This window comes from Mustelus asterias, chromosome 13 (genome assembly GCF_964213995.1).
Source record: "Mustelus asterias chromosome 13, sMusAst1.hap1.1, whole genome shotgun sequence".
NCBI lineage: Eukaryota > Metazoa > Chordata > Chondrichthyes > Carcharhiniformes > Triakidae > Mustelus > Mustelus asterias.
In genome coordinates, this window is record NC_135813.1 from 33,552,718 (window position 1) to 33,579,869 (window position 27,152).

General features: G+C 44.0%; 1 protein-coding gene across 3 annotated transcripts in view; it reads right to left on the minus strand.

Moving 5' to 3' along the window:
- astn2 (astrotactin 2) overlaps positions 1–27,152 on the minus strand; it is a 1,763,595-nt gene that overhangs the window by 569,424 nt on the left and 1,167,019 nt on the right. For all 3 annotated transcript variants that reach the window (XM_078226657.1, XM_078226658.1, XM_078226656.1), the window contains one exon: positions 16,353–16,618. In XM_078226657.1, coding sequence (XP_078082783.1) covers positions 16,353–16,618 — 266 coding nt within the window. The remainder of the gene's footprint in view (positions 1–16,352; positions 16,619–27,152) is intronic.

Genomic DNA, 27,152 nt, shown 5'->3' on the forward strand with positions numbered 1-27,152 from the left:
TGGTGGAGGTTAGCAGCATGCAAATGGCATCTGCATCAGAAGTGCACACTAGCTGTCTTCTCTCTTCATGCAGGAGAAAGCAGTGCACAACTGCTGTGAGAGGGAGAAGGCCGGAGGGAGCATGCCTGATGTCTTCCTCCTCACATAGAGTTGTCAGGGGAGGACTGTAACCATGCATGTGCCAAAAGCAAGGTCGGCCTACTTCAGCATCCAGTGAGGAGGCTTAACCTCTGCACATCAAAACCTGAAGGTGAGGGGACTTGGGAGGGAACACAGACTGTTAGCAGAATAGGGACACAGAATAATACAGTAAAACAATCAAGTCAGAGGGAGTACAGCTTTATGAAGTTTCAAGGGAGTTAGACAAGGCTGGATGGCCTTTACGTTAATGCCAGGAATATTACAGGTAAAACAGATGAGTTAAGGGCGAGGATTGGCATGTGAAATTGTGATATAGTAGCCATCACAGAGGCATGGTTGTGGGAGGGATAGGATTGGGAGGGATAGGATTGGCAGCTCAACATTCCAGGATATAGAATCTTCAGGCGAGATAGAGGAGGGGGATAAAAAAGGAGGAGGCAGTGCATTGTTAGTTAAGGAGTCAGTTACTGCAGTAAGGAGAAATTATGGGTGGAATTCTTCGGCAGCGCTGGTCTAAAAGCCAAAAATTCCTGCCCAACCGTCAATGGTGTTTCACATTCTCCACAACCCGCCCGCTAAAATTCCAGTGGCGGGCAGGATGGGAGAATTCTGGCCTATATCTTGGGGGGGGCATCGAATGAAGCTTTGTGGGTAGAAGTTAGGAATAAAAAAGGGGCAGTCACATTGTTAGGTGTTTATTATAGACCCCCAGATCGTTGGGGAGAAAGTGAGGACTAAATGTGTGCATAATTCACGGAGGTGTGTAAAACACAATAACAATAGGGTAATTATATTTGGTGATTGTAACTTTCCCAACATTAATTGGGATAGGCATAGTGTTAAGGGCTTCGATGGAGTGGATTTTCTGAAATTTTTATAGGGTAACTTTTTAGGTAAAAATGTAGAGGATCCAACAAAGGAAGGTGCAATGCTGGACCTAATTCTGGGGAATTAAACTGGACAGGTGTTTGAGGTGGTGGTGGGGGAGCACTTTAGCAATAGTGATCACAACATGGTACAATTTAAGCTGGTTATGGACAAAGAAATAGACAAGTTGCAAAAAATGCTTTGGACTGGGGGAGAGCGGATTTTAATAAAATAAAGCAGGATCTGCCGCAGGTAGACTGGGAACAGTTACCTGCAGGGTAATCTGCAGAAGAGCAGTGGGGGGGAGTGCGCCAAAATGAAATGGGTACAGGTCCAACATGTACCCTCTAGGGTGAAGGAATAACAAGCCCAGAAAACCATGGATGACATGAGATATTCAGGATATAATGAGAAGAAAAAGAGAGGTTTTCAGCAGATACAAGGGGAGCAAATCAGCAGAGGCATTAATGAAATACCGCAAGTGCAGGGTGGAGCTTAAGAAAGAAATTTAGAGAGAAGGAGGGGATATGAGAAAGCTCTGGTGGTTAAAGTAGGGAAAATCCCAAGATATTCGATAAGTATACCAATGGGAAGAAGATAACCTGGGAAAGAGTAAGGCCCATTAGGGAACAAGAGGGCAATCTGCGGGTGGAGCCAGAGGACATTGGCAGAGTACTGAACAAGTACATCACATCTGTCTCCATCCAAGAGAATGTGGATGAGGGTCTGAAACTCAGGGAGAGAGACTGCGAGGTTCTTCAGCAAATTGACAAGGTATAGGAGATGTTGGCAGGCTTAAAAATGGACACATCTCCAGATGCAGAAGAATTGTGTCCCAGGTTCATGTGGTAGGCAAGGGAACAGATTGCAGGGGCTCCGACTGAAATTTTTAATTCCTCCCTGACCATGGGGGAAGTACATTCTCCACATTCTCCACCATGGGGCAAGTGCCAGAGAACTGGAGAACAGCTAAAGTGGTTCTGCTATTTAAAAAGGGCTGTAGAGAGAAGCCAAGAAAACTACAGACCAGTGAGTCTCATGCCAGTGGTAGGGAAACTATTGAAGAACATTTTGAAGGAGAGAATCTATCTCTACTTGGAGGGGCAAGGTGTGATTAGGGATAGTCAGCAAGGCTTTGTCAGAGGGACATCATTCCTAACAAATTTGATCAAACGTTTTGAGGAGATGACCAGGTGTGTAGATGAGGGTAGTGCAGTTGATGTAGTCCCCAACCAGCATCATGTGGTGGGACCCGCTTCTGAGATTTTTGAAAAAATTGACTTTTAAAAAGCCTGATGGGAAAGGCCATCAGTTTAATCAGCAGGCTACACACCGCAGTGTTAATGTAATCCTGCATGTGACACAAACATATAAACTTAAAAAAAACTGATTCTTTATTGTTGTTGGTGAGGGAAAATGGGCCGAATGGTTTCCTTCTGCACTGTAGAGATTCTATGATTCTATGAAAATGCTCTCAAAACCTACCTCTTTGATCAAAATTTTAGTCACCCCCTCTTTCTGGTATCTCTTTATTTCCCCCATTTTTGTCCATGAGCACAACACCTGACCTGGTTCGTGCAAGTTGGGTAATCGGTGCTCCAGTCCTACAGGGCAGCATGGTGGCACAGTGGTTAGCACTGCTGCCTCACAGCGCCAGGGGCACGGGTTGAATTCCGGCCTTGGGTCACTGTCTGTGTGGAGTTTGCACATTCTCCCCGTGTCTGCGTGGGTTTCCTCCGGGTGCTCCGGTTTCCTCCCGCACTCTGAAGATGTGCAGGTTAGGTTGGTTGGCCATACTAAACTCCCTTCGTGTCAGGAGGATTAACGGGGTAAATATGTGAGGTTACGGGGATAGGGTCTAGGTGGTATTGTTGTCGGTGCAGACTCGATGGGCTGAATGGTCTTCTTCTACACTGTAGGGATTCTATGATATCTCTAAACCCTGGTTGTGTCTCGGGTAGCTCCCCATCATAGCAGACACTTGCAGTAGTTTTGCCGTCATGCAGCAGAACATCACATTTGCACAGGCACAACATGTTGTACGTTTCATTGCTTTTAGTGGAGCCTTGCCATGCGCAAATTGGCTGCTGAGTTTTCCTACTTTACAACAGTGGCTACACTCCAAAAGTACTTCACTGGCTGTGAAATGCTCTGGGAAATCCTGAGATCTTGAGAGGTGCTCTATAAGTTCAACTTTCATTCATTCTCCGAACACAGTAACACATTCTCAGCTGTACTATACAAGGTGTTATAGAGGTGTGACATTGCTGGATAAATTATCATATTTTATGATAATATGTCACGTCATGGTGACATTTGAATTTGGTTTATTTCAAAGAATAGGCTCCCAGTGTGCAAACTGTGTTGTTGGATGCAAATTGTGTCCGTGGGCCATTGAAGCTTCAAATGTGTGATCATAGAATCATAGAAACCCTACAGTGTAGAAGAAGACCATTCGGCCCATCGAGTCTGAACTGACAACAATCCAATCTAGGCCCTATCCCCATAACCCTCCATATTTACCCCACTAATCCCTCTAACCTACGCATCCCAGGACACTGAGGAAGAATTTAGCACCTAACCCACACATCTTTGGACTGTGGGAGAAAACCAAGAGGAAACCCACGCAGACACAGGGTGAATGTGCAAACTCCACACAGGCAGTCCCCAAGGCTGGAATTGAACCCGGGACCCTGGTGCTATGAGGCAGCAGTGCTAACCACTGTGTCACTGTGCTACCCCAATCTGAAAAGACAGGGGTTCGATGCAGAAAAAACTGATTCAACCATCAAAACAATGTGCTTCAAACTATCATCGTATGCAAAACATTTTGTTATATTTCAAACTATGAAAGGATGTTTCAACGTATAAATCGCCTGATAAATCACTAGCCTCACCATTTAAAGCCAGCTTATTCATGAGAACATGATTTATTCAACATGTAGTCATAGGCTTAGAGAGTCATAGTCATACAGCGCAGAAAAGGCCCTTCAGCCCATTGAGTCTGTACTTACAAAACTTCCACTTAGGTCGCACTAATCCCATTTTTCTGCACTTGTCCCATTTTCCTGCACTTGTCCCATATCCTCGAATATTAAGATGTTTCAAGTGCTCATCCAATAGTTTTTTTAAATTGTAAGGTTTCCAGCCTCCTCCAGCTTCCCAGGCAGTGCATTCCAGATTCTCACCATCAAAACCCTCTGAATCTCCTGCCCTTCACCTTAAAACTGTGCCCCCTTGTGATTGACCCCACAACCAAGGGGAACATCTGCTCCCTGCTCACTCTGTCCATACCCCTCATAATCTTGCACACTTCAATCATGTCCCTCCTCAACCGTCTCTGCTCTAAATAAAAACAACCCATGTCTATCCAATCTTTCCTTATAGCCTAAATGCTCTAATCCAACAACTTCCTGGTGAATCTCCTCTGTATCCCCTCCAGTACAATTACATCCTTGCTACAGTGAGGTGACCAAACTATACACGCTCCAGCTGTGGCCTGACCAACGTTCTGTACATCTCTAAGATTAGGGGAGATGGTGGCGTAGTGGTATTGTCACTGGACTAGTAACTCAGAGTAATACTTGGGGAACCTGGGTTCAAATCCCACCGTGGCAGATGGTGAAATTTTAAAAATTCAATAAAAATCTGGAATTAAAAGTCTAATGATGAACATGAAACCATTGTCGATTGTCATAAAAATCCATCTGGTTCACTAATGTGAATCTTTCGACATCAATTCTGTCCAATATTCCTAAAAGTACAGAGAAAAGTACAGCACAGGAACAGGCCTTTTGGCCTTCCAAGCCCGTGCCAATCATGATGCCCTAACTAGCCATAAAGAAAACCTTTGTCTAAGTGAGTGGGCGAAGGTCTGGCAGATGGAGTACAATGTTGGTAAATGTGAGGTCATCCATTTTGGGAGGAATAACGGCAAAATGGACTATTATTTAAATGGTAAAAAATTGCAGCATGCTGCTGTGCAGAGGGACCTGGGTGTCCTTGTGCAGGAATCTCAAGGAGCTGGTTTGCAGGTGCAGCAGGTAATTAAGAAGGCAAATGGAATTTTGTCCTTCATTGCGAGAGGAATGGAGTTTAAAAACAGCGAGGTTATGTTGCAGCTGTATAAGGTGCTGGTGAGGCCACACCTGGAGAACTGTGCACAGTTTTGGTCTCCTTACTTGAGAAATGATATACTGGCACTGGAGGGGGTGCAGAGGAGATTCACTAGGTTGATTCCGGAGCTGAGAGGGTTGGCTTATGAGGAGAGACTGAGTAGACTGGGGCTTTACTCATTGGAATTCAGAAGAATGAGGGGAGATCTTATAGAAACATATAAGATTATGAAGGGAATAGATAAGAAAGAAGCAGGGAAGTTGTTTCCACTGGCGGGTAAAACTAAAACTAGGGGGCAAAGCCTCAAAATAAGGGGAAGCAGATTTAGGACTGAGTTGAGGAGGAACTTCTTCACACAAAGGGTTATGAATCTGTGGAATTCCCTGCCCAGTGAAGCAGTTGAGGCTACCTCATTGAATGTGTTTAAGGCAAGGATAGACAAATTTTTAAACAGTAAAGGAATTAAGGGTTATGGTGAGCGGGCGGGTAAGTGGAGCTGAGTTCATGAAAAGATCAGCCATGATCTTATTGAATGTTGGAGCAGGTTCGAGGGGCCAGATGGCCTACTCCTGCTCCTCGTTCTTGTGTTCTTATGTTCTAACCTCCTTGCTCTTACACTTCATGACACGACTGATAAAAGCAAGTGTCCCAAATGTCTCATGTATGTTCCTAGCTACTGTATTCACCTGTCCTATCACCTTCATGAATTTGTGAATAAGCACCCCAAGATCCATCTGTTCCTCTGAGCTTCCTAGTGTCTTGCCATTCATTAAATACTACCTTGTCTTGTTACTTCTTCCAAAGTGCATCACCTCATACTTATCAGTGTTAAATGCCATCTGCCACTGCTCTGCCCATCTGACCAACCCATCTATATCTTCCTGTAACCTATGACCTTCTTCTTCACTATTCACCACCCTCCCAATCTTGGTGTCATCTGCAAACTTGCTTATCATTTCTCCCACATTACCATCTATATCCTTTATGTATATAACAAACAATAAGGGACCCAGCACTAAACCTTGTGGTACGCCACAGACACTGGCCTCCAGTCATTCAAACAGACTTCTAACACCATCCTATTACTAAGCCAGTCTCAGATCCATCTTGTCAAGTTTCCCTGAGTTCCATGTGCTTCAACCTTCTGAATCAGTCTCCCATGTGGGACCTTGTCAAAGACTTTGCTAAAATTCATATTGTTATGTATGTTCGGGGCATGCACCTTTGAGAGAATGGGTCAGGTGACCCGCGATTCAAGCTCCACTCTGGGTGGAGTTTGCTGAGGAGTCCTGAGCTGACTGTGCTGGGATTAAGACGGGTTATTAAGCTGTTCCAGTTTATTTACTATCCCTCACCTCGTGGTTTATTATTAGTCTCGATAGTAGACCATACATATAACACATATAAACTACATCAGCTGCACTTCCCTCATCCATACACTCGATAGTTTGTATAAAAGGCTGAAGTGGTGCCAAAGCGGGCAACCCTTTTGGGCAGTTCAAGCAGCGTCTTGCCATTGTCCGTCATTAAGTTACCCATCGCTTGCAAACGGGACTTTCATTTTCAGCGTTCCTCAATTGACTTTCTCTCACAAGAGGAAATGATTAAAATAGCAGCTAGCACTCCTGACAACACTGCAAACCCTTCTTTCTGAGACTGACACCTTCTGGCTCCATTTTAAATGGAATATTAAAGACCCTGAGGAATGTTCGAAGCGCATCAATGTGCTTTGACAACACTGTTGTCGGCTGCTTTTCTTCATTTATGTTGGGTTTAAATCTCAGCTCTGTAATTGAACCATATGATGATGGCAAATCTGTAGCATAGTGGTTAGCACTGGTGCTTCACAGTGCCAGGGACCCGGGTTCAATTCCCGGCTTGGGTCACTGTCTGTGTGGAGTTTGCACGTTCTCCCCGTGTCTGCATGGGTCTCCCCCGGTTGCTCCAGTTTCCCCCCACAGTCTGAAAGATGTGCGGGTGAGGTGCATTGACCCGAATAGACTGTGGCAACTAGGGGAATTTCACAGTAACTTCATTGCATGTTAATGTAAGCCTTACTTGTGACTAATAAATAAACTTTAAATAAAAATAAATGATGAGGATATTTAGGTGGCCAAATGTCTGGCTTTGTCCCAGACAATCTTGTTTTTTTAATCCAGTTTTGGTGCCACAATGGCTTCACTCTGGGTATTTAGACCCGAAGTCCACTTACCTTAGTAAATCTCTGGCAGGGACCAGGGTCAAGCTTTTTCCTGTCTGCAGCAGCCTTGATGGGATGAAGACCCAATAGTCAGGTTTGTTTTAATATTTTTTCTCCCACCCTTGTCCTCCCCACCTCCTATGATTTCTCCAGTGGGGCACAATTCCAGAATGTTGTAATGTCAGCACGTATGAGATATCACCATTCACGTGGCCATCTCACCCAGTATATACTGACATCACCCACGCACCTGGTGATGTTACCTCATCCCTTATGACATGCTTGCTGCACATCACTAACGTGAACAGTTTTGGTCCCCTTATCGAAGGAAAGATATACTGGCATTGGAGGTAGTCCAGAGAAGGTTCACTAAGTTGATCCTGGAGGGATTTTCTTATGAGGAGAGGTTGAGTAGTTTGCAAAATGACCACTTGCAAAGACATCTAATTCATATTATTTTTCATCATGTTTTTGTCCCAATTAAATCAACTCAGTTAAATATGTCAAATAAACCTGGGGTGGAGGGGTGGGTACAACCCAACATTGGAATTATTTCGGATTTTGGGAACATAGAACATAGAACAGTACAGCACAGAACAGGCCCTTCGGCCCACGATGTTGTGCCGACCTTCATCTGAAACCAAGATCAAGCTATCCCACTCCCTACCATCCTGGTGTGCTCCATGTGCCTATCCAATAACCGCTTAAATGTTCCTAAAGTGTCTGACTCCACTATCACTGCAGGCAGTCCATTCCACACCCCAACCACTCTCTGCGTGAAGAACCTACCTCTGATATCCTTCCTATATCTCCCACCATGAACCCTATAGTTATGCCCCCTCGTAATAGCTCCATCCACCCGAGGAAATAGTCTTTGAACATTCACTCGATCTATCCCCTTCATCATTTTATAAACCTCTATTAAGTCTCCCCTCAATCTCCTCCGCTCCAGAGAGAACAGCCCCAGCTCCCTCAACCTTTCCTCATAAGACCGACACTCCAAACCAGGCAGCATCCTGGTAAATCTCCTCTGCACTCTTTCCAGCGCTTCCACATCCTTCTTATAGTGAGGTGACCAGAACTGCACGCAATATTCCAAATGCGGTCTCACCAAGGTCCTGTACAGTTGCAGCATAACCCCACGGCTCTTAAACTCCAACCCCCTGTTAATAAAAGCTAACACACTATATGCCTTCTTCACAGCTCTATCCACTTGAGTGGCAACCTTTAGAGATCTGTGGATATGGACCCCAAGATCTCTCTGTTCCTCCACAGTCTTCAGAACCCTACCTTTGACCCTGTAATCCACATTTAAATTAGTCCTACCAAAATGAATCACCTCACATTTATCAGGGTTAAACTCCATTTGCCATTTTTCAGCCCAGCTTTGCATCCTATCTATGTCTCTTTGCAGCCTACAACACCCCTCCACCTCATCCACTACTCCACCAATCTTGGTGTCATCAGCAAATTTACTGATCCACCCTTCAGCCCCCTCCTCTAAGTCATTAATAAAAATCACAAAGAGCAGAGGACCAAGCACCGATCCCTGCGGCACTCCGCTAGCAACCTGCCTCCAGTCCGAAAATTTTCCATCCACCACCACCCTCTGTCTTCGATCAGACAGCCAGTTACCTATCCAATCGGCCAACTTTCCCTCTATCCCACACCTCCTTACTTTCATCATAAGCCGACCATGGGGGACCTTATCAAACGCCTTACTAAAATCCATGTATATGACATCAACCGCCCTACCTTCATCAACACACCTAGTTACCTCCTCAAAAAATTCTATCAAATTTGTGAGGCACGATTTGCCCTTCACAAATCCGTGCTGACTATCCCGGATTAATCCGCATCTTTCTAAATGGTCGTAAATCCCATCCCTAAGGACCTTTTCCATCAATTTACCAACCACCGAAGTCAGACTAACCGGTCTATAATTACCAGGGTCATTTCTATTCCCTTTCTTAAACAGAGGAACAACATTTGCCACTCTCCAGTCCTCTGGCACCATCCCCGTGGACAGCGAGGACCCAAAGATCAAAGCCAAAGGCTCTGCAATCTCATCCCTCGCCTCCCAAAGAATCCTAGGATACATTTCATCAGGCCCAGGGGACTTATCGACCTTCAGTTTATTCAAAACTGCCAATACATCCTCCCTCCGAACATCTATTTCCTCCAGCCTATTAGCCTGTAACACCTTCTCTTCCTGAAAAACATGGCCCCTCTCCTTGGTGAACACTGAAGAAAAGTATTCATTCATCACCTCGCCTATCTCTACTGATTCCATACACAAGTTCCCACCACTGTCCTTGACCGGCCCTAACCTCACCCTGGTCATTCTTTTATTCCTCACATAAGAGTAAAAAGCCTTGGGGTTTTCCTTGATCCGACCCGCCAAGGACTTCTCATGTCCCCTCCTAGCTCTCCTCAGCCCCTTTTTCAGCTCGTTCCTTGCTAACTTGTAACCCTCAGTCGAGCCATCTGAACCTTGTTTCCTCATCCCTACATAAGCTTCCCTCTTCCTTTTCACAAGACATTCCACCTCTTTTGTGAACCACGGTTCCCTCACTCGGCCATTTCCTCCCTGCCTGACAGGGACATACCTATCAAGGACACCCAGTATTTGTTCCTTGAAGAAGTTCCACTTTTCATCAGTGCCTTTCCCTGACAGTTTCTGTTCCCATCTTATGCCCCCTAATTCTTGCCTAATCGCATCATAATTACCTCTCCCCCAATTGTAAGCCTTGCCCTGCCGTCCGGCCCTATCCCTCTCCATTGCAATAACAAAAGACACCGAATTGTGGTCACTATCTCCAAAGTTCTCTCCCACAACCAAATCTAACACTTGGCCCGGTTCATTTCCCAGTACCAAATCCAATGTGGCCTCACCCCTTGTCGGCCTATCCACATATTGTGTCAGGAAACCCTCCTGCACACACTGCACAAAAAGTGCCCCATCCAAACTATTCGACCTACAAAGGTTCCAATCAATATTTGGAAAGTTAAAGTCCCCCATGACAACTACCCTGTGACCCCCACACGTATCCATAATCTGCTTAGCAATTTCTTCCTCCACATCTCTATTACTATTTGGGGGCCTATAGTAAACTCCTAGCAACGTGACCGCTCCTTTCCTGTTTCTAACTGCAGCCCATATTACCTCAGTGTGCATATCCCCCTCAAAGTGCTTTTCTGCAGCCGTTAAACTATCCTTGATTAACAATGCTACTCCTCCACCTCTTTTACCAGCTTCCCTACACTTACTGAAACATCTATACCCCGGAACGTCCAACAACCATTCCTGTCCTTGTTCTACCCACGTCTCCGTAATGGCCACAACATCGTAGTCCCAAGTAGCAATCCACGTGTCAAATTATTCCAGCCAAGATGCGAAGAGTCACTGGTCAATAGTGTGCAAACATAGATTTGTAGGGCGCGATCATACCGCCTGTTCACACTATGTTCCTATTGCGGCAAAGACAGAAATTTTGGCAACAAGCGGGATGGGAAAATCCCGCTGGCGTGAATGGCCAGAAAATTCTGTTCTTAGACTTATTTTCAAACCCATGTGGAATTATTCATCAATTTAGTTTGCAATGCTGCTAAACTTGAGTCACAGTTTGTGAATAATCCGCTCACTGTCAAAGACATCCACAAATTAGACAACTAAAACTCAATTAGGTTGCACCAAGACTCATTACACCAATTCCTATTTGAACACACACCAGTGCCCCAGATTCTTTGCTTTTCTGAGTCTCCCTTGTAACTCTCTCTCTTGCAACCTGTCGGCAATCTAAATCCAAGTTTGGAGTCACCTAAACCCTCATCCTTGATTTATCTTATCTTCTCTCAACTTTCTCCTTCGTTCAACTTTTGTTGTGTTCTGCACAATCTTGGCTCATTGCCACAGTTCCTCAATAAGAAAATAAGAAAAACAATAAACTACTATGCAATCAAGTAGCCATGTCCATAGTCTTTTTCAAAGGTATTTGTGTGAATAGGGCAGCATGTTCAAATAATACTATGTTAATACCTTTTGCAAAAGCATAATCGTATTTTTTTATGGTAATACCTTTAAAAACTAAGAAATCTTTTCTGCGTAAAAAAAAGGCAGATACAAATCCATTGGTAACTTTTGCAAAGCTACAGGCATTGCACAAGAATTTCCCCAACTTTCTCAAATTATTAGCTTTATAACTTCCTCCAACCTTAAAATATTCCATAAGTTGCAATTCAGGTCCCTTGTGCAATTAAATCAACTGAGTTAAATATGTCAAATAATCTTGGGGATGGGTGGGGCAAGAGGTTGGGGGGAGGGGGAGTGTGTGAATAACCATCAGGGAAATTATTTATGGATTTTGGGAATGTGTCAAGTTATTCCAGCCAAAATGTTGTCAGAGTCACTGGTCAGTATTGTGCAAACTTAGACTTATTTTTGAGACCTTGGTTGAATTATTCATCAACATAATTTGCAATGCTGCTAATCATGAAACATAATTTGTGAGTAATATACTCACTGTCAAAAATATCCATAAATTAGAGAACTAAAATCAATTAGGTTACATTAAGATTCATTACAGCAATTCCAACATTTCCTTCACACCACCATGATCAGTTATGCCTTCAGCTACCCAGACGTAGCTCTGGGAATTGCATCCTTAAACATCTCTGCTTCACTCTCCCCCTGTAAGATAATCCTTTGCACTTACCTCAATCCATCCCAATATCTCCTTTGGCTCTCATAGAATCAAAGAGGTTTACAGCATGTTAACAGGCCCTTCGGCCCAACTTGTCCTTGCCTACCTTTTTCTTTAAACCACTAAGCTAGTCCCAATTGCCCACGTTTGGCCTATATCCCTGTATACCCATCTTACTCACGTAACTGTCTAAATGCTTTTTAAAAGACAAAATTGTACCCGTCTCTACTACTACCTCTGGCCGCTCATTCCAGACACCACCCTCTGTATGAAAAAATTGCCCCTCTAGACTTTTTTGTATCTCTCCCCTCTCACCTTAAACCTATGCCCTCTAGTTTTAGACTCCCCTACCTTTGGGAAAAGATGTTGACTAACTGATCTATGCCTCTCATTATTTTATAGACCTCTGTAAGATCACCCATAAGTCTCCGACACTGCAGAGCTCTGTCAATATTTTTTGGTTATGCTCCTGTGAAGTATCGCAGGATGTTTTGCTGAATTAAATGTGTTATGTAAATGCAGTATGTTGTTGTTGTTAGTGCAGGAACAGCAACAAAAAAAAATACTTTGCTTGCTAAGATAGATCACACAATCATATGTATCAGCACCAAAACATCCTTAGAGAGTACAATATTTCACTAATTATAAAAAGGCAAGGTAAATCAAGATGCAAGTGTTAGCTGTGGCACTCCCATTTCTAAATCAGAAGGTTCAAGTCCCATACTTGAGTTTTGAGTGACAGAATTGAGGCTGATGCTCCAATATGATGACAAGAGAGTGCTGCACTGCCAGAAGTGCCATCTTTCGGATGAGATGTTAAACCGAGGCAGTGTCTCAGGTCAGTGTGAAAGGTTACATATTGTCAGGACAGCAAGGGAATTATTACCAATCCTGCCCAATAGTTGCCCCTCAAGTAACATTAATGAACAGATTATCTGGCCATTGCCATATTTCTGTTTGTGGGAGCTTACTATGCAAGTTGCCCTGTTTCCCTATACAGCAAGAAGTCTCACAACACCAGGTTAAAGTCCAACAGGTTTATTTGGCAGCAAAAGCCACTAGCTTTTGGAGCGCTGCTCCTTCGTCAGGTAAGTCCGGAGCAGCGGTCCGAAAGCTAGTGGCTTTTGCTACCAAATAAACCTTTTGGACTTTAAACTGGTGTTGTGAGACTTCTTACTCCCTGTACAGCAACAGTGGCTCCACTTCAGAAGTAATTCATCGGTTTAAAGTGCTGCAAGATGCCTTGTGATCATGAAAGGTGCTATATAAATGCAGGTTTTTATTTCCTTTCTTCCAATGGATGGGTGAAACTGGCCTTTGATTTGTAAAGCTGTGTGATTGCAATAGGAAAAGACATAGGTGTTCCACTATTCTGAGCCACTGAAAAAGAAAGAAGGAGAAGGAAGTTGTATACATGGCACGCTAAAATAAATTGATTTAATAATATTTTTTTAAAAATGAAATATGGGGTGGAATTCTCCAAACCAAAATTCTAAGTGCTGAATTTGCATAAAAACTGCAGTAAATCCTGCACCTTTTGTGAGCAGGATTTTCAAAATGAATCTCCCACACTCTGCGCATCGCGGGGCGCATGAGCATGAATCACACTGAAAAGCTTGGGGCAGGGCCTATTTCCACGGGAGAGGCCGGCAGCATAGCGCTGAGCAGGCCACTGCACATATGCTCATCTGTCAGCGCTGAGTTTGACACATGCGCAGTAGCCCTGCACTGCTAGCCTCCTGATCGCTGGCCAGATCAATCACTGGCCAGCCCCGCGGCCCCGCAACATTGCCCCTCCGATCCCCCCATGTCCCGATTGCTGGCCTTCCGGATGTCTCTGGGGCAGTGCTGACCACCACCCCCCCCCCCCCCCCCCCCCCCCACACTCCCAACTCCCAGCCCAACTTGATCTACACCCCCGCCATCCTGCAGTCCCAACCTAATGACCAGCCCCAATCGCTGTCCTCCCTCCTTCTGCCTACGATCTCGACTACAGAGTAGCGGCGAGACCCCCCCCCACCCCACCCCCACCCCCCAGTGATCGCGCCCAGAGGCCCTGTTCCCCCGTTAGATCCCATCCCCTCTGGGCCTGCCCCTTTGACACAGCCTGATTAAGGTGAGCAGTGCCAAGGTGCCCCCCCCCACCCCCCCCCCGGGCATTGCCACTTTGCCCCTTGGGCAGTGCCAGGGGCTAGGCCGGCAATGCCCAGGGGGAACCTTCCCTTATCCCCGACCTTCTGGGGGTCCTCCATGGCCCCATTCACTACAATGGGGTTGGGCTACCAGCTCCCTGCTAGTGAGGAGCTGTGGTAAACCCCGCTGGAGTGAAACACTCCTGCCGAGACTTCAGTCCTGGGCCTGCTAATAAGATGCACATCACGATTTAAATAATTTATTCAGCTCCGTGCCGATTTCTGGCGTGGAGCTGATGACGCCGGAAATCCGGCAGCCAGAGACGCATGGAGGCCATGGCGGGAAGCTGACATGGGTGATCTGAAGGAGCATGGAAGATACATGGGGGCATAAAGGTGGCATGGGCGATCTGAAAGAGCACGGAAGATACATGGGGGCATGGAGGTGGCATGGGTGATCTGAGGGGACATGAGCAGGCAGAAGCGTGGGTGGTAGGATGGGGCGGGGTGAAATTTAGGGAAGTTTGAAACCATTGCTGGGAGCTGGGACACTGTGTTGGAGAACCGAGATGGGCTTTCTGATCAGCCTGCCTCTGCTCTGCACTCACATTCCTCCTGCACTAGTTTGTGGCAAACCAGACTGCGAACCTGACCCTGACATAAAGCAATATAAATGGTGTGTGAAGTCGCACATGGGTCAGCTGCGCAGTTTGTGAGCCGCAGGAATGCCCAGGTCAGGTTTTCTTGAGCCCAAAGGAAGATTTGGTCCAGCAGGTCTTTAGATTATTGAGCTGCAACTTAATTAAGGGAGATCTCCAGAGGTCTGCAAATGTTTCTATTGTACAACTGAAAGAAAGAGTTCTCTTTAAAGACTCATTCTTACTCCTGAAAAATGCTTTACAAACATTCCACCAACTGCATGACAACAAACAATGCCAATTAACTTTCAGTTACTCAGGAAAGGATTTTGTTTATTCTTTTTGGTTAATGAATACTAACTAACCATTAATAATATGGAACTGAAATCTGGACCTTGGTCACAAAGCTGGCCTGCTCTGGTTTAATATGTTTTCCTTCTCTCTCTGATAGCTATATTAAGTGAAAACCATTAGGACAATCTCAGCTCAATATTGAGCTAGAATGACGGACTTGTAAAAACTTCCCATCATTTGAATCTTAGCAGCTTTAAACAGAGAAGCCACAAAGGTGGCTGATGTGTTAATCATAGAAATCATAGAAACCCTACAGTGCAGAAGGAGGCCATTCGGCCCATCGAGTCTGCACCGACCACAATCCCACCCAGGCCCTACCCCTACATATTTACCCGCTAATCCCTCCAACCTATGCATCTCAGGACTCTTAAGGGGCAATTTTTTTTTTTCACCTGGCCAATCAACCTAACCCGCACATCTTTGGACTGTGGGAGGAAACCGGAGCACCCGGAGAAAACCCACGCAGACACGAGGAGAATGTGCAAACTCCACACAGACAGTGACCCAAGCCGGGAATCGAACCCAGGTCCCTGGAGCTGTGAAGCTGCAGTGCTAACCACTGTGCTACCGTGCCGCCCTAAGTGTAACTTTGATTCTCTCCAACAGTTCTGAAGACCGCACACTGCTTGAGAGAAAAGGGATGTTTTCACGCCCATGCTTCTTTGATTCTGACACTTGCCGACAAAAGTCCAAATACTTTTCAGACTCTCCGTATCCCTTACTTGATGAATACACAATTGTCTTCCTTTTTCAAAATGAAGTATTAGTTGCTGCTTGGCATTGTCTTGATATTACCATCTGAATTCCACATGAGAATGCCCTTGACTATAGCAAGTCGCATACTACCATAAACTCTATGGGCGGGAGTTTATGGCATCGCTCATCCCGAAATCGTAAAGTCCCACCCGAGGTCAATGGACCTTTTCATGGTCTGCCTCTCGCCTGCTCCGATTCCTGTGGTGGGCGGGCCGGTAAAATTCCAGCCTATATATTCATCAAGCTAATGCAGTTGAGTTCAGGATTGTTTACTAGTCCTTGAAGTGCAGGAATCTTTCTTCAGATATTGCTGGTACACAAATTGTAAACTATTCCTTTTACTTTCCACTCCATTTTTTGGCAAGTTGAGCATGTTGTAATGTAACTGCTTTATCAATTGGATCTTCTATCCCTGTCAGATGTCAATACTGTTTATTGCACTTACCTCTCTAGTTATGTTGCCCTCTATTAAGTGGTACAGTGGCACTATCCGGGTGATCTCCAGCAGCACGGGAGTTGGGCTGGCCTGATCCTTGCCTTGCCGATGGCACAGGTGGCATATGGAGGGACACTGGCCTTTTTCTTCACACTCAATCTCCACACCAGTAATCGGCTGCTCATCTGACAGCATCTGGGCGCCCAGTAAACTTGAGAGGTATGAAATAAATGGGATCGATTTGAGTTCCTTCTTGTTTCCCAATTCAGTTGTTTCTGAAAGTAAAAAAACAGAAGATTTCATGCAAATGGACGTTAGTAAAATGATACGTCACATATTGTAAGAACTTAATGACATCACGCTGGCTGTGTAAAAAGTTTAGGCATCTGCACCACAAGTGCTTTTCTTCACAACATTTATTCAATAATTCAGTATTGTGATTAACAAGCAAAATAAGTATGCTCTATTCATTCCGAGCCACTCAGTTCAAAGGGCGACTGGGGATGGGCAATAAATGCTCGCCAACCAGGGATGCCCAAGTCCCACAAATGAATTTTAAAAAGTGAGAAACAGCCAGCAAGTCAAACACAACTTTTACATTTGCTGACTACAGCATTTAAAAAAATACAGGTAAAGGTGTGCCTGCAGTAACCTGAAGTGCTGAATGAGGATTGTTCACTTGTGTATTCACACACCTCTGAAACATGGCACCAGGTCTCCAAATAAGGCAAACAATGCACCCCTCATATTCTCTTCCACTTTCTTCCATCGAGAAAAAGATACAAAAGTCTGAGGTCACGTACCAATCGACTCAAGAACAGCTTCTTCCCTGCTGCCATCAGACTTTTGAATGGACCTACCTCACATTGAGTTGATCTTTCTCTACACTATAGCTATGACTATAACACTACATTCTGCACTCTCTCCTTTACTTCTCTATGAATGGTATGCTTTGTCTGTATAGCGTGCAAGAAACAAGACTTTTCACTGCATACTAATACATGTGACAATAATAAATCAAATCAACAAACCAGCAGTGGTAACTGCCCAATGTCATATCAAAGTTCAATGAGTAGCTTTATCAATCTAATAAATTTCTCAAGATGATTGATAAATATAAGCATTGTTTTATATTCCAAATTATGATAGAATTAGATGAGAGTCTTCAGGAGTCATCAACCCAGTGTTCATCAACCTAAGCTACAACATGACATTTGACACAGTAACATTGAATGGGAAATGTTAACATGGCAATTTACAATGATTTATATTGATACAAAAGCACAACAAATAACTGCAATACTATGAAGTACGGTTTGCAGACATGAAGTGCATTCTTTTAACAAGATTGTGTGCTGGTCTGAATCTTCTTTTTCATGTTTTTGTTCCTGGACAGAGGTTGATCATTATTCTGACATGCACGCTCACTCTGGACAATTGAATTGTTTCTTTACTATGAACATTGCCACTCCCTTTGCCTTTTGTTCCATCACATCTTTGTTATTTAATCTCTCCCCACGCCCTCTAACCCTGCTCCAGACCTTCCCTTGTGAAGGAATCCATGTTAAAAAGTCCAAAGATGTGCAGGTTAGGTGGATTGGCCATGCTAAATTGCTGCTTAGTGTCACAAGATTTGCAGGTTAGGGAGATTAGTGGGGTAAATACGTAGGGTTACGGGAATAGGGCCTGGGTAAGAAGCTCTGTCGGAGAGTCAGTGCAGACTCATTGGTACGAATGGCCTCCTTCTGCACTGCAGGGATTCTAAAGCTAATCCATCGAACCTACGTTTCTTGGAACACTAAGGGGCAATTTAGCATGGCCAATGCACCTAGCCAGCATGTCGTTTGGACTGTGGGAGGAAACGGGAACATCCGGAGGAAACCCACGCAGACACGGAGAGAATGTGCAGACTCCACACAGTCACCCAAGCCGGGAATCGAACCCGGGTCCCTGGCGCTGTGAGGCAGCACTGCTAACCACTGTGCCACCTCATTAAGTATTCAAAAAAGGATAGCGCTTTATTCCAAAAGCGGTCCATGTTTTGCAAAGAAAAAATTGAAGTTATGGCAAACCTAAAAATGACTATGAAGCAAAAATCTTCCAAGAGCTTTAGATTTAATTCCCGTCACAAGATTGCAGGTGTGGGTGTTTACTGATTATTACGTTCTTTATTGCTTCTCTTCATAATCTTGCCAAGACCACAGCAGCAAGTCTGATGCAAAACTATGAAGAGTTTTGATCATCAGCCAAATAATTAATTAGAATTTTTAAAAAATGTTTTCGTGCCTCTGTGCGTACCTGCAAATTAATATGTGATTACGTACCAGTCTCCTACAGCATGAATAAAGTCCTTCCTTCAGAGGGCGAACTGGCAAATGCACTATTCGGTCTGATATGGAAACATATTGGCCAGAAAGTTTCCAGCTTTGATCCCTCATCAGTGCTGAGTCTGCAGACTTTGCCAAGCCAGCAATGAAGACACTACCACTGACTTCTTTCATCTTTCAGATGAGATGTTGCACTGAAAGCCTTTCTCCCCTTTGAATGGAGGATTTTGAAGAGCAGCAGGGGAGCCCTGCTTGGAGTCCTGGCCAATATTTATCTCTCCACTAAGAGATTATCTCGTCTTGATCACTCTGCTGTTAGTGGGGTAATTATGCATAGATTAGCTGCTGCATTTCCTACATTACAACAGAGGCTGCACTTCAAAGGTAACTTCATTGTTTGTAAAGCACACTGGGATGCCATGAGGCAGAAACATAGAAACTTAGAAACTTACAGCGCAGAAGGAGACCATTCAGTCCATTGTGCCAGTGGTACTCAGAAAAGAAGCTATCCAGCCTTACAACACTTTCTAACTCTTGGTCCACAGCTCTGTAGGTTATGGCACTTGAAGTGAGCATCCAAGTATTGGTCAGTGACACTCTCACCGCCCTCTTGGTGAAATCTGTATCCACCTACCCATTATTTTAAATCAATGGCCCCTAGTTATTGACCCTTTTGCCAAGAGAAATGGGTCATAGAGTCATAGAATCCCTACAGTGCAGAAGGAGGCAATTGGGTCCATTGAGCCTGCACCAACAACAATTCCACCCAGGCCCATCCCCACAACCCCATGTATTTACCCTGTTAATCCCCCTGACATGAAGGGGCAATTTAGCATGGCCAATCAACCTAACCCGCACATCTTTGGTCTGCGGGAGGAAACCGGAGCACCCGGAGGAAACCCACGCAGATATGGGGAGAATGTGTAAACTCCACACAGACAGTCACCTGAGGCTGGGATTAAACCCAGGTCCCTGGTGCTGTGAGGCAGCAGTGCCAACCACTGTGCCACCATGCTGCCCATACATTTTATCTTGGACTCTCTTAATTTTAGAAGCTTTGATTAAATCTTCCTTCATCTCCTCTGTTACAAAAACAAAACAACCCCGGCCTATCCAGTCTTGGATTTGATACCCCAACAACTGAATAATATACATGGCATAGACTAAGTTCATGTACAAACGATGTCTATATTAAGCATTCACAAAACACAATGCCACAAGTACCAGGGTAATTTGCAGTGAAAGTTAATAACGTATTTGCGTGGGCACAAAGTAATTTTGGAAAGACAGAAAACCAAGGGGGAAAAAAATACAATTTTTACAACACATAGGATATAAAAATCTTTCCCCCTCCACTGCAGATATATTTGACTTGATCCATTATTGTCACATGTATTAGTATACTGTGAAAAATATTGTTTCATGCGCACTATATAGACAAAGCATACCATACAGAGGGAAAGAAAGGAGAGAGTGCAGAATCTAAAGTTTTAGAAGCATAGGATGAGAGTAAAAGATAGAATTAGAAGGTATGTTGGGCACAGCTTGCAAGAAGTCACCATGCTCCGGCGCCATCTTGAAATCTATAGTATATAGCTATCTATATATCTATAGGGGCGGCACGGTGGCAGAGTGGTCAGCACTGCTGTCTCACAGTGCCATGGATGTGGGTTTGATTCCCGGCTTGGGTCACTGTCTGTGTGGAGTCTGCACATTCTCCCTGTGTCTGCATGGGTTTCCTCCCGGTGCTCCGGTTTCCTCCCACAGTGAGAAAGACGTGCTGGTTAGGTGCATTGGCCATGCTAAATTCTCCCTCGGTGTACCCGAGCAGGTGCCGGATTGTGGCAACTAGGGGATTTTCACAGTGTTAATGTAAGCTTACTTGTGGCTAATAAATAAATTTTACTTTACTATATCTATAGTACTATGTATAAAGTAGATTCTAGTTGGTACAAGGCTAGTCACATTATTAATTGTCTTGGTGGATGTCTTACAGGAAGTTATTTGTTCATTTTCATCTTTCTTTCAACATAAGTGGGAATGGAAATTCTCATTAAGCAAAACTTGACAGGACAAGATATTGTCAGGAAGCATGCCTGTGTCCATTTGAGTTCATTCCATACTTATGGGAACACAGTCAAAGGAATGTTGTCATCAGATTAGTAGTGAATTAAACTAAGCAAGCATATTTTACCCAGTATTTGGGGGGTAAAGAACCGAGCCGTAGCTTAGGACTGAGCATGACTTTGCAGAGATCACATTGGGTGCACTTGGATCTCTACGTTTTCTCTCAAGAACGTGATGGCAGGCTAACTGATGGCGGGTTGTGCCAGGGGTAAATTTGTAGCCTATCTGCTGAATTCATCATCTCAGTGAGGCTTTCAGGTGGAGGCATGTTACTTCCATCATTAAGAAGTCTCACAAGGTTAAAGTCCAACAGGTATATTTGGAATCACCTGATGAAGGAGCAGCGCTCCGAAAGCTCATGATTCCAAATAAACCTGTTGGACTTTAACCTGATGTTGTGAGACTTCTTACTGTGCCCACCTTTACTGTATCTATAGCCCACCCCAGTCCAATGCCGGCATCTCCACGTCATGACTTCCATCTCTGGGAGGGAAAGTTAAAAGAGAGCTGAGCCTGACCCTACAGCTCGCTCATGCCTCCTGGTGGTTGGTTATTGCACCAATTGGCAAAAAAGCTCAAAAACGGATCTGCTATTGCATAGAAAAGCGCTAGCAAACAAAATTGGTTTGAATTCATGTAACTGCACCTGTATTAGGCCCAGTGACAGAGGTTCTTGAGAGATGGAGTGAAATTAATTTTTTGCCACTTTTAAAAAGATAGCATAACAGCTAAAATGGCCACCAGAAATTTGGGCCTTATAATAAAAGGTCAGAGTCCTACACTAGGGGTCATAGTTTGAGGGTAAGGGTTAAACCTTTTAGAACTGAGGTGAGGAGAATTTCTTTTCACCCAGAGGGTGGTGAATGTTACGTCCATCATTAAGAAGTCTTACAAGGTTAAAGTCCAACAGGTATATTTGGAATCACCTGATGAAGGAGCAGTGCTCTGAAAGCTCATGATTCCAAATAAACCTGTTGGACTTTACCACAGAAAGTAGTTGAGGTCAAAATGGGTGTCATTTCAAGAAGAAATTAGATATAGCTCTTGGGGCTAAAGGGGTCAAGGGATATGGGGGGGTGGGGGGGGTGGGATTAGGATATTGAATTTGATGATCAGCCATGATCAAAATGAATGGCAGAGCAGGCTCGAAGGGCCAAATGGCCTACTTCTTCTTCTATTTTCTATGTTTCAATGTAACAAGTGTTAAAAAATATATTGTCACAAATTACAATATTGCAACACGAAGGATCAATGAACTTTTGATTCTGTTGATATCGTACAGCCTTATAATGAAGTCCCTAAATATGTTATGCCAAATGTGTTATCTTATATGCAACACATTTTTGATATCCATTAGTCAGGAATTAACACAATTCTAATTATCTGTAAACACACGTATATGATTAATAAACTTCTCATTATCTATTGCCACGTGGGTAACATATTCCTAAGATGTGAACACTCATATTAGCATGTTCCTGGGTGTCTGTGATATTAAATATCAGAAATCCTCAATGTAACATGCTTCTGAAGTATTTATTCATGTATATTGCTGTTCATTTGACACAACAGATACCTATTATCATATATTAACCTACAACTTTGGTGTGTCACACTAACACATTCCCAAGTGGCTGCTCTCATTTATTAACACACTCCGAAGTTCAAGGCAGCAGGTGATGACATTGCAGAAGACAATGTTCCCTTCTGTATTCTGATATTATTTGGGGAAATGAATACTTCACCTCATTCAGGTTACAACCTTACATCTCTGAATTCTGTCATAACCAATTATAGCTTGTTTGCAACACAAGAAATGGTTGAGAGCTTCACGTTTTTAGGTGTCCAATCACTAACAACCTGTACTGGTCCCCCCATGTTGACACTATAGTTAGGAAAGCCCACCCACGCCTCTACTTTCTCAGGAGACTAAGGAAATTTGGCATGTCAGCTACGACTCTCACCAACTTTTACACATGCACCACAGAAAGCATTCTTACTGGTTGTATCATAGCTTGGTATGGCTCCTGTTCTGCCCAAGACCGCAAGAAGCTACAAAAGGTCATGAATGTAGCCCAATACATCATGCAAACCAGCCTCCCATCCACTGACTCTGTCTACACTTCCCGCTGCCTTGGCAAAAGCAGCCAGCATAATTAAGAGCCCCACGCACTCCGGACATACTCTCTTCCACCATCTTCCATCAGGAAAAAGATACAAAGGTCTGAGGTCATGTGCCAACTGACTCAAGAACAGCTTCTTTCCTGCTGCTGTCAGACTTTTGAATGGACTTACCTTACATTAAGTTGATCTTTCTCTACACCCCTAGCTATGACTGTAACACTACATTCTGCACTCTCTCGTTTCCTTCTCTATGAAACGGAATGCTTTGTCTGTATAGCGCGCAAGAAACAATACTTTTCACTGTGTACTAATACATGTGACAATAATAAATCAAATCAAATCAAAGCAAAGCAGCAACTTTGGTCAAGGGGAGGAAATGCATTTCACTTATGTGATGCTGTTGTCATTTTGCCTCAGTGTACATTAGGTTGTTTCAGTTCCGATTGTACAGTTGCTTTGCACACAATAGATCCTGCAAATAGCAGTGATTGGTATGGTACACCTTGAAGTGACTTGGTTATGTTTGTAGTGTACAGCAGTGTAAGGGATATGATGTAACACACCATGAGAGTTCTGTATGTTAGCAGTATGAAGAAGACCAGTGTGTGGTAGAACTATCCCTGAACAAAGAAACCATGTTACTGTGTTACTGATTCTGTCTTGAGTGGTTAGTTCCTTGTGCATAGTAGCAGTAATCCATTGACTCTGTCTACACTTCCCGCTGCCTCAGGAAAGCATAATCAAGGACCCCACAAACCCTGGACATATTCTCTTCCAACTTCTTCCATTGGGAAAAAGTTACAAAAATCTGAGGACACGTACCAACCAACTCAAAAACAGCTTCTTCCCTGCTGCCATCAGACTTCAGAATGACCTACCATATATTAAGCTGATCTTTCTCTACACCCTATTTGTAACTTAAACACGATATTCTGCACCCTTTCCTTTCCTTCTCCCCTATGAATTCTATGACTGGTATGTTTTGTATGTATAGCACAAGAAACAATACTTTTCACAGCATCCCAATACTAGTGTTGAACTTGCAGACATGTTTAAAATGTCAGTATTCACGGGGGAGGTGCCGGATGATTGGAGGGCGGCTCATGTTGTTCCGTTGTTTAAAAAAGGTTCCAAAAGAAATCCGGGAAATTATCGGCCAGTAAATTTGACATCGGTGGTGGGCAAGTTATTGGAAGGTGTGATAAGGGATAGGATCTACAAATATTTGGATAGACAGGGACTTATTAGGGAGAGTCAACATGGCTTTGTGCGTGGTAGGTCACGTTTAACCAATCTATTAGAGTTTTTCGAGGAGGTTACCAGGAAAGTGGATGAAGGGAAGGCGGTGGATGTTGTCTACCTGGATTTCAGCAAGGCCTTTGACAAGGTCCCTCATGGGAGGTTAGTTAGGAAGGTTCAGTCGCTAGGTATACATGGGGAGGTAGTAAATTGGATAAGACACTGGCTCAATGGAAGAAGCCAGAGAGTGGTTGTGGAGGATTGCTTCTCTGAGTGGAGGCCTGTGACTAGTGGTGTGCCGCAGGGATCGGTGTTGGGTCCATTGTTGTTTGTCATCTATATCAATGATCTGGATGATAATGTGGTAAATTGGATCAGCAAGTTTGCTGATGATACAAAGATTGGAGGTGTAGTGGACAGTGAGGAAGGTTTTCAAAGCTTGCAGAGGGATTTGGACCAACTAGAAAAATGGGCTAAAAAATGGCAAATGGAATTTAACGCGGACAAGTGTGAGATATTGCACTTTGGAAGGACAAACCAAAGAAGAACGTACAGGGTAAATGGTAGGACTCTGAAGAGTGCTGTTGAACAGAGGGATCTGGGAATACAGGTACAGAATTCCCTAAAAGTGACGTCACAGGTGGATAGGGTCATAAAGAGTGCCTTTGGTACATTGGCCTTTATAAATCGGAGTATCGAGTATAAAAGTTGGAGTGTTATGGTAAGGTTATATAAGGCATTGGTGAGGCCGAATTTGGAGTATTGTGTACAGTTTTGGTCACCTAGTTACAGGAAGGATGTAAATAAGATTGAAAGAGTGCAGAGAAGGTTCACAGGGATGTTGCCGGGACTTGAGAAGCTGAGTTACAGAGAGAGATTGAATAGGTTGGGACTTTATTCCCTGGAGCGTAGAAGATTGAGGGGAGATTTGATAGAGGTGTATAAGATTTTGATGGGTAGAGATAGAGTGAATGCAAGCAGGCTTTTTCCGCTGAGGCTAGGGGAGAAAAAAAACCAGAGGGCATGGGTTAAGGGTGAAAGGAGAAAAGTTTAAAGGGAATATTAGGGGGGGCTTCTTCACGCAGAGAGTGGTGGGAGTGTGGAATGAGCTGCCGGATAAAGTGATAAATGCGGGGTCACTTTTAACATTTAAGAAAAACTTGGACAGGTTCATGGATGAGAGGTGTGTGGAGGGATATGATCCAAGTGCAGGTCAGTGGGACTAGGCATAAAATGGTTCAGGCACAGACAAGAAGGGCCAAAAGGCCTGTTTCTGAGCTGTAATTTTCTATGGTTCTATGAGACAATAATAAATCAAATCAAATATCAATCACAGAGGTTAAAAAAAAGAACATGGTGGCAGTGGTGGGATTGTCAACATCTCAACTTTTCTAAGTACTCTTCCACACATTTGAAGAAATACCAGCTGCAGCTGTTGTCAACTCATAGAATTCTTACAGTACAGAAGGGGGGCATTTGGCCCATCGAGTCTGTACCGACCAGAATCCCACCCAGGCCCTATTCCCATAACCCTCATTTACCCTGCTAATCCCCATGACACTAGGGTTAATTTAGCATGGCCAATCAACTTAATAAGTACATCCGAGAAATAAGAAGGGGGAAATCACTTTGTTAGGGTTGTACTATAGGCCCCCAAATAGTCGGCGGGAAATTGAGGAGCAAATACGTAAGGAGATTACAGATAGCTCCAAGAAAAATAGGGTGGTAATAGTCGGAGATTTTAACTTTCCCAACATTGACTGGGATAGCCATAGTATTAAAGGATTGGATGGAGACAAATTTGTTGAGTGTATTCAGGAGGAATTTCTCATTCAGGATGTGGATGGCCCGACTAGAGAGGGAGCAAAGCTTGACCTCCTCTTGGGAAATAAGGAAGGGCAGGTGACAGAAGTGTTAGTGAGGGATCACTTTGGGACCAGTGACCATAATTCTATTGGTTTTAAGATAGCTTTGGAGAATGATAGGTCTGGCCCAAAAGTTAAAATTCTAAATTAGGGCAAGGCCAATTTTGATAGTATCAGGCAGGAACTTTCAAACATTAATTGGAGGAGTCTGCGGGAAGGCAAAGGGATGTCTGGTAAGTGGCACGCTTTCAGGGTAAACACATTCCTCTCAGAGTGAAGGGCAAAGCTGGCAGAAGTAGGGAACCCTGGATGACTCAGGATATTGAGGCCCTGTCAAGAAGAAGAAAGAGGCACATGACATGCATTGGCAACTGGGATCAAGTGAATCCCTTGAAGAGTATAGGGCGTATAGGAGTAGAGTTAAGAGAGAAATCAGGAGAGCAAAAAGGGGACATGAGATTGTTTTGGCAGATAAGGCAAAGGAGAATCCAAAGAGCTTCCACAAATACATAAAGGGCAAAAGAGTAACAAGGGAGAGAGTAGGGCCTCTTAAGGATCAACAAGGGCATCTATGTGCGGATCCACAAGAGATGGGTGAGATCCTAAATGAATATTTCTCATCAGTAGTTACTATTGAGAAAAGCATGGATGTTAGGGAACTTGGGGAAATAAATAGTGATGTCTTGAGGAGTGTACATATTACAGAGAAGGAGGTGCTGGAAGTCTTAAAGCACATCAAGGTAGATAAATCCCCGGGACCTGATGAAGTGTATCCCAGGACATTGTGGGAGGCTAGGGAGGAAATTGCGCGTCCCCTAGCCAAGATATTTGAATCATCGATAGTCACGGGTGAGGTGTCTGAAGATTGGAGAGTGGCAAATGTTGTGCCTTTGTTTAAAAAGGGCTGCAGGGAAAAGCCTGGGAACTACAGACCAGTGAGCCTCACATCTGTGGTGGGTAAATTGTTGGAAGGTATTTTGAGAGACAGGATCTACAGGCATTTTGAGATGCAAGGACTGATTAGGGACAGTCAGCATGGCTTTGTGAGTAGAAAATCATGTCTCACAAATTTGATTGAGTTTTTTGAAAGGGTAACCAAGAAGGTAGATGCGGGCAATGTAGTTGAT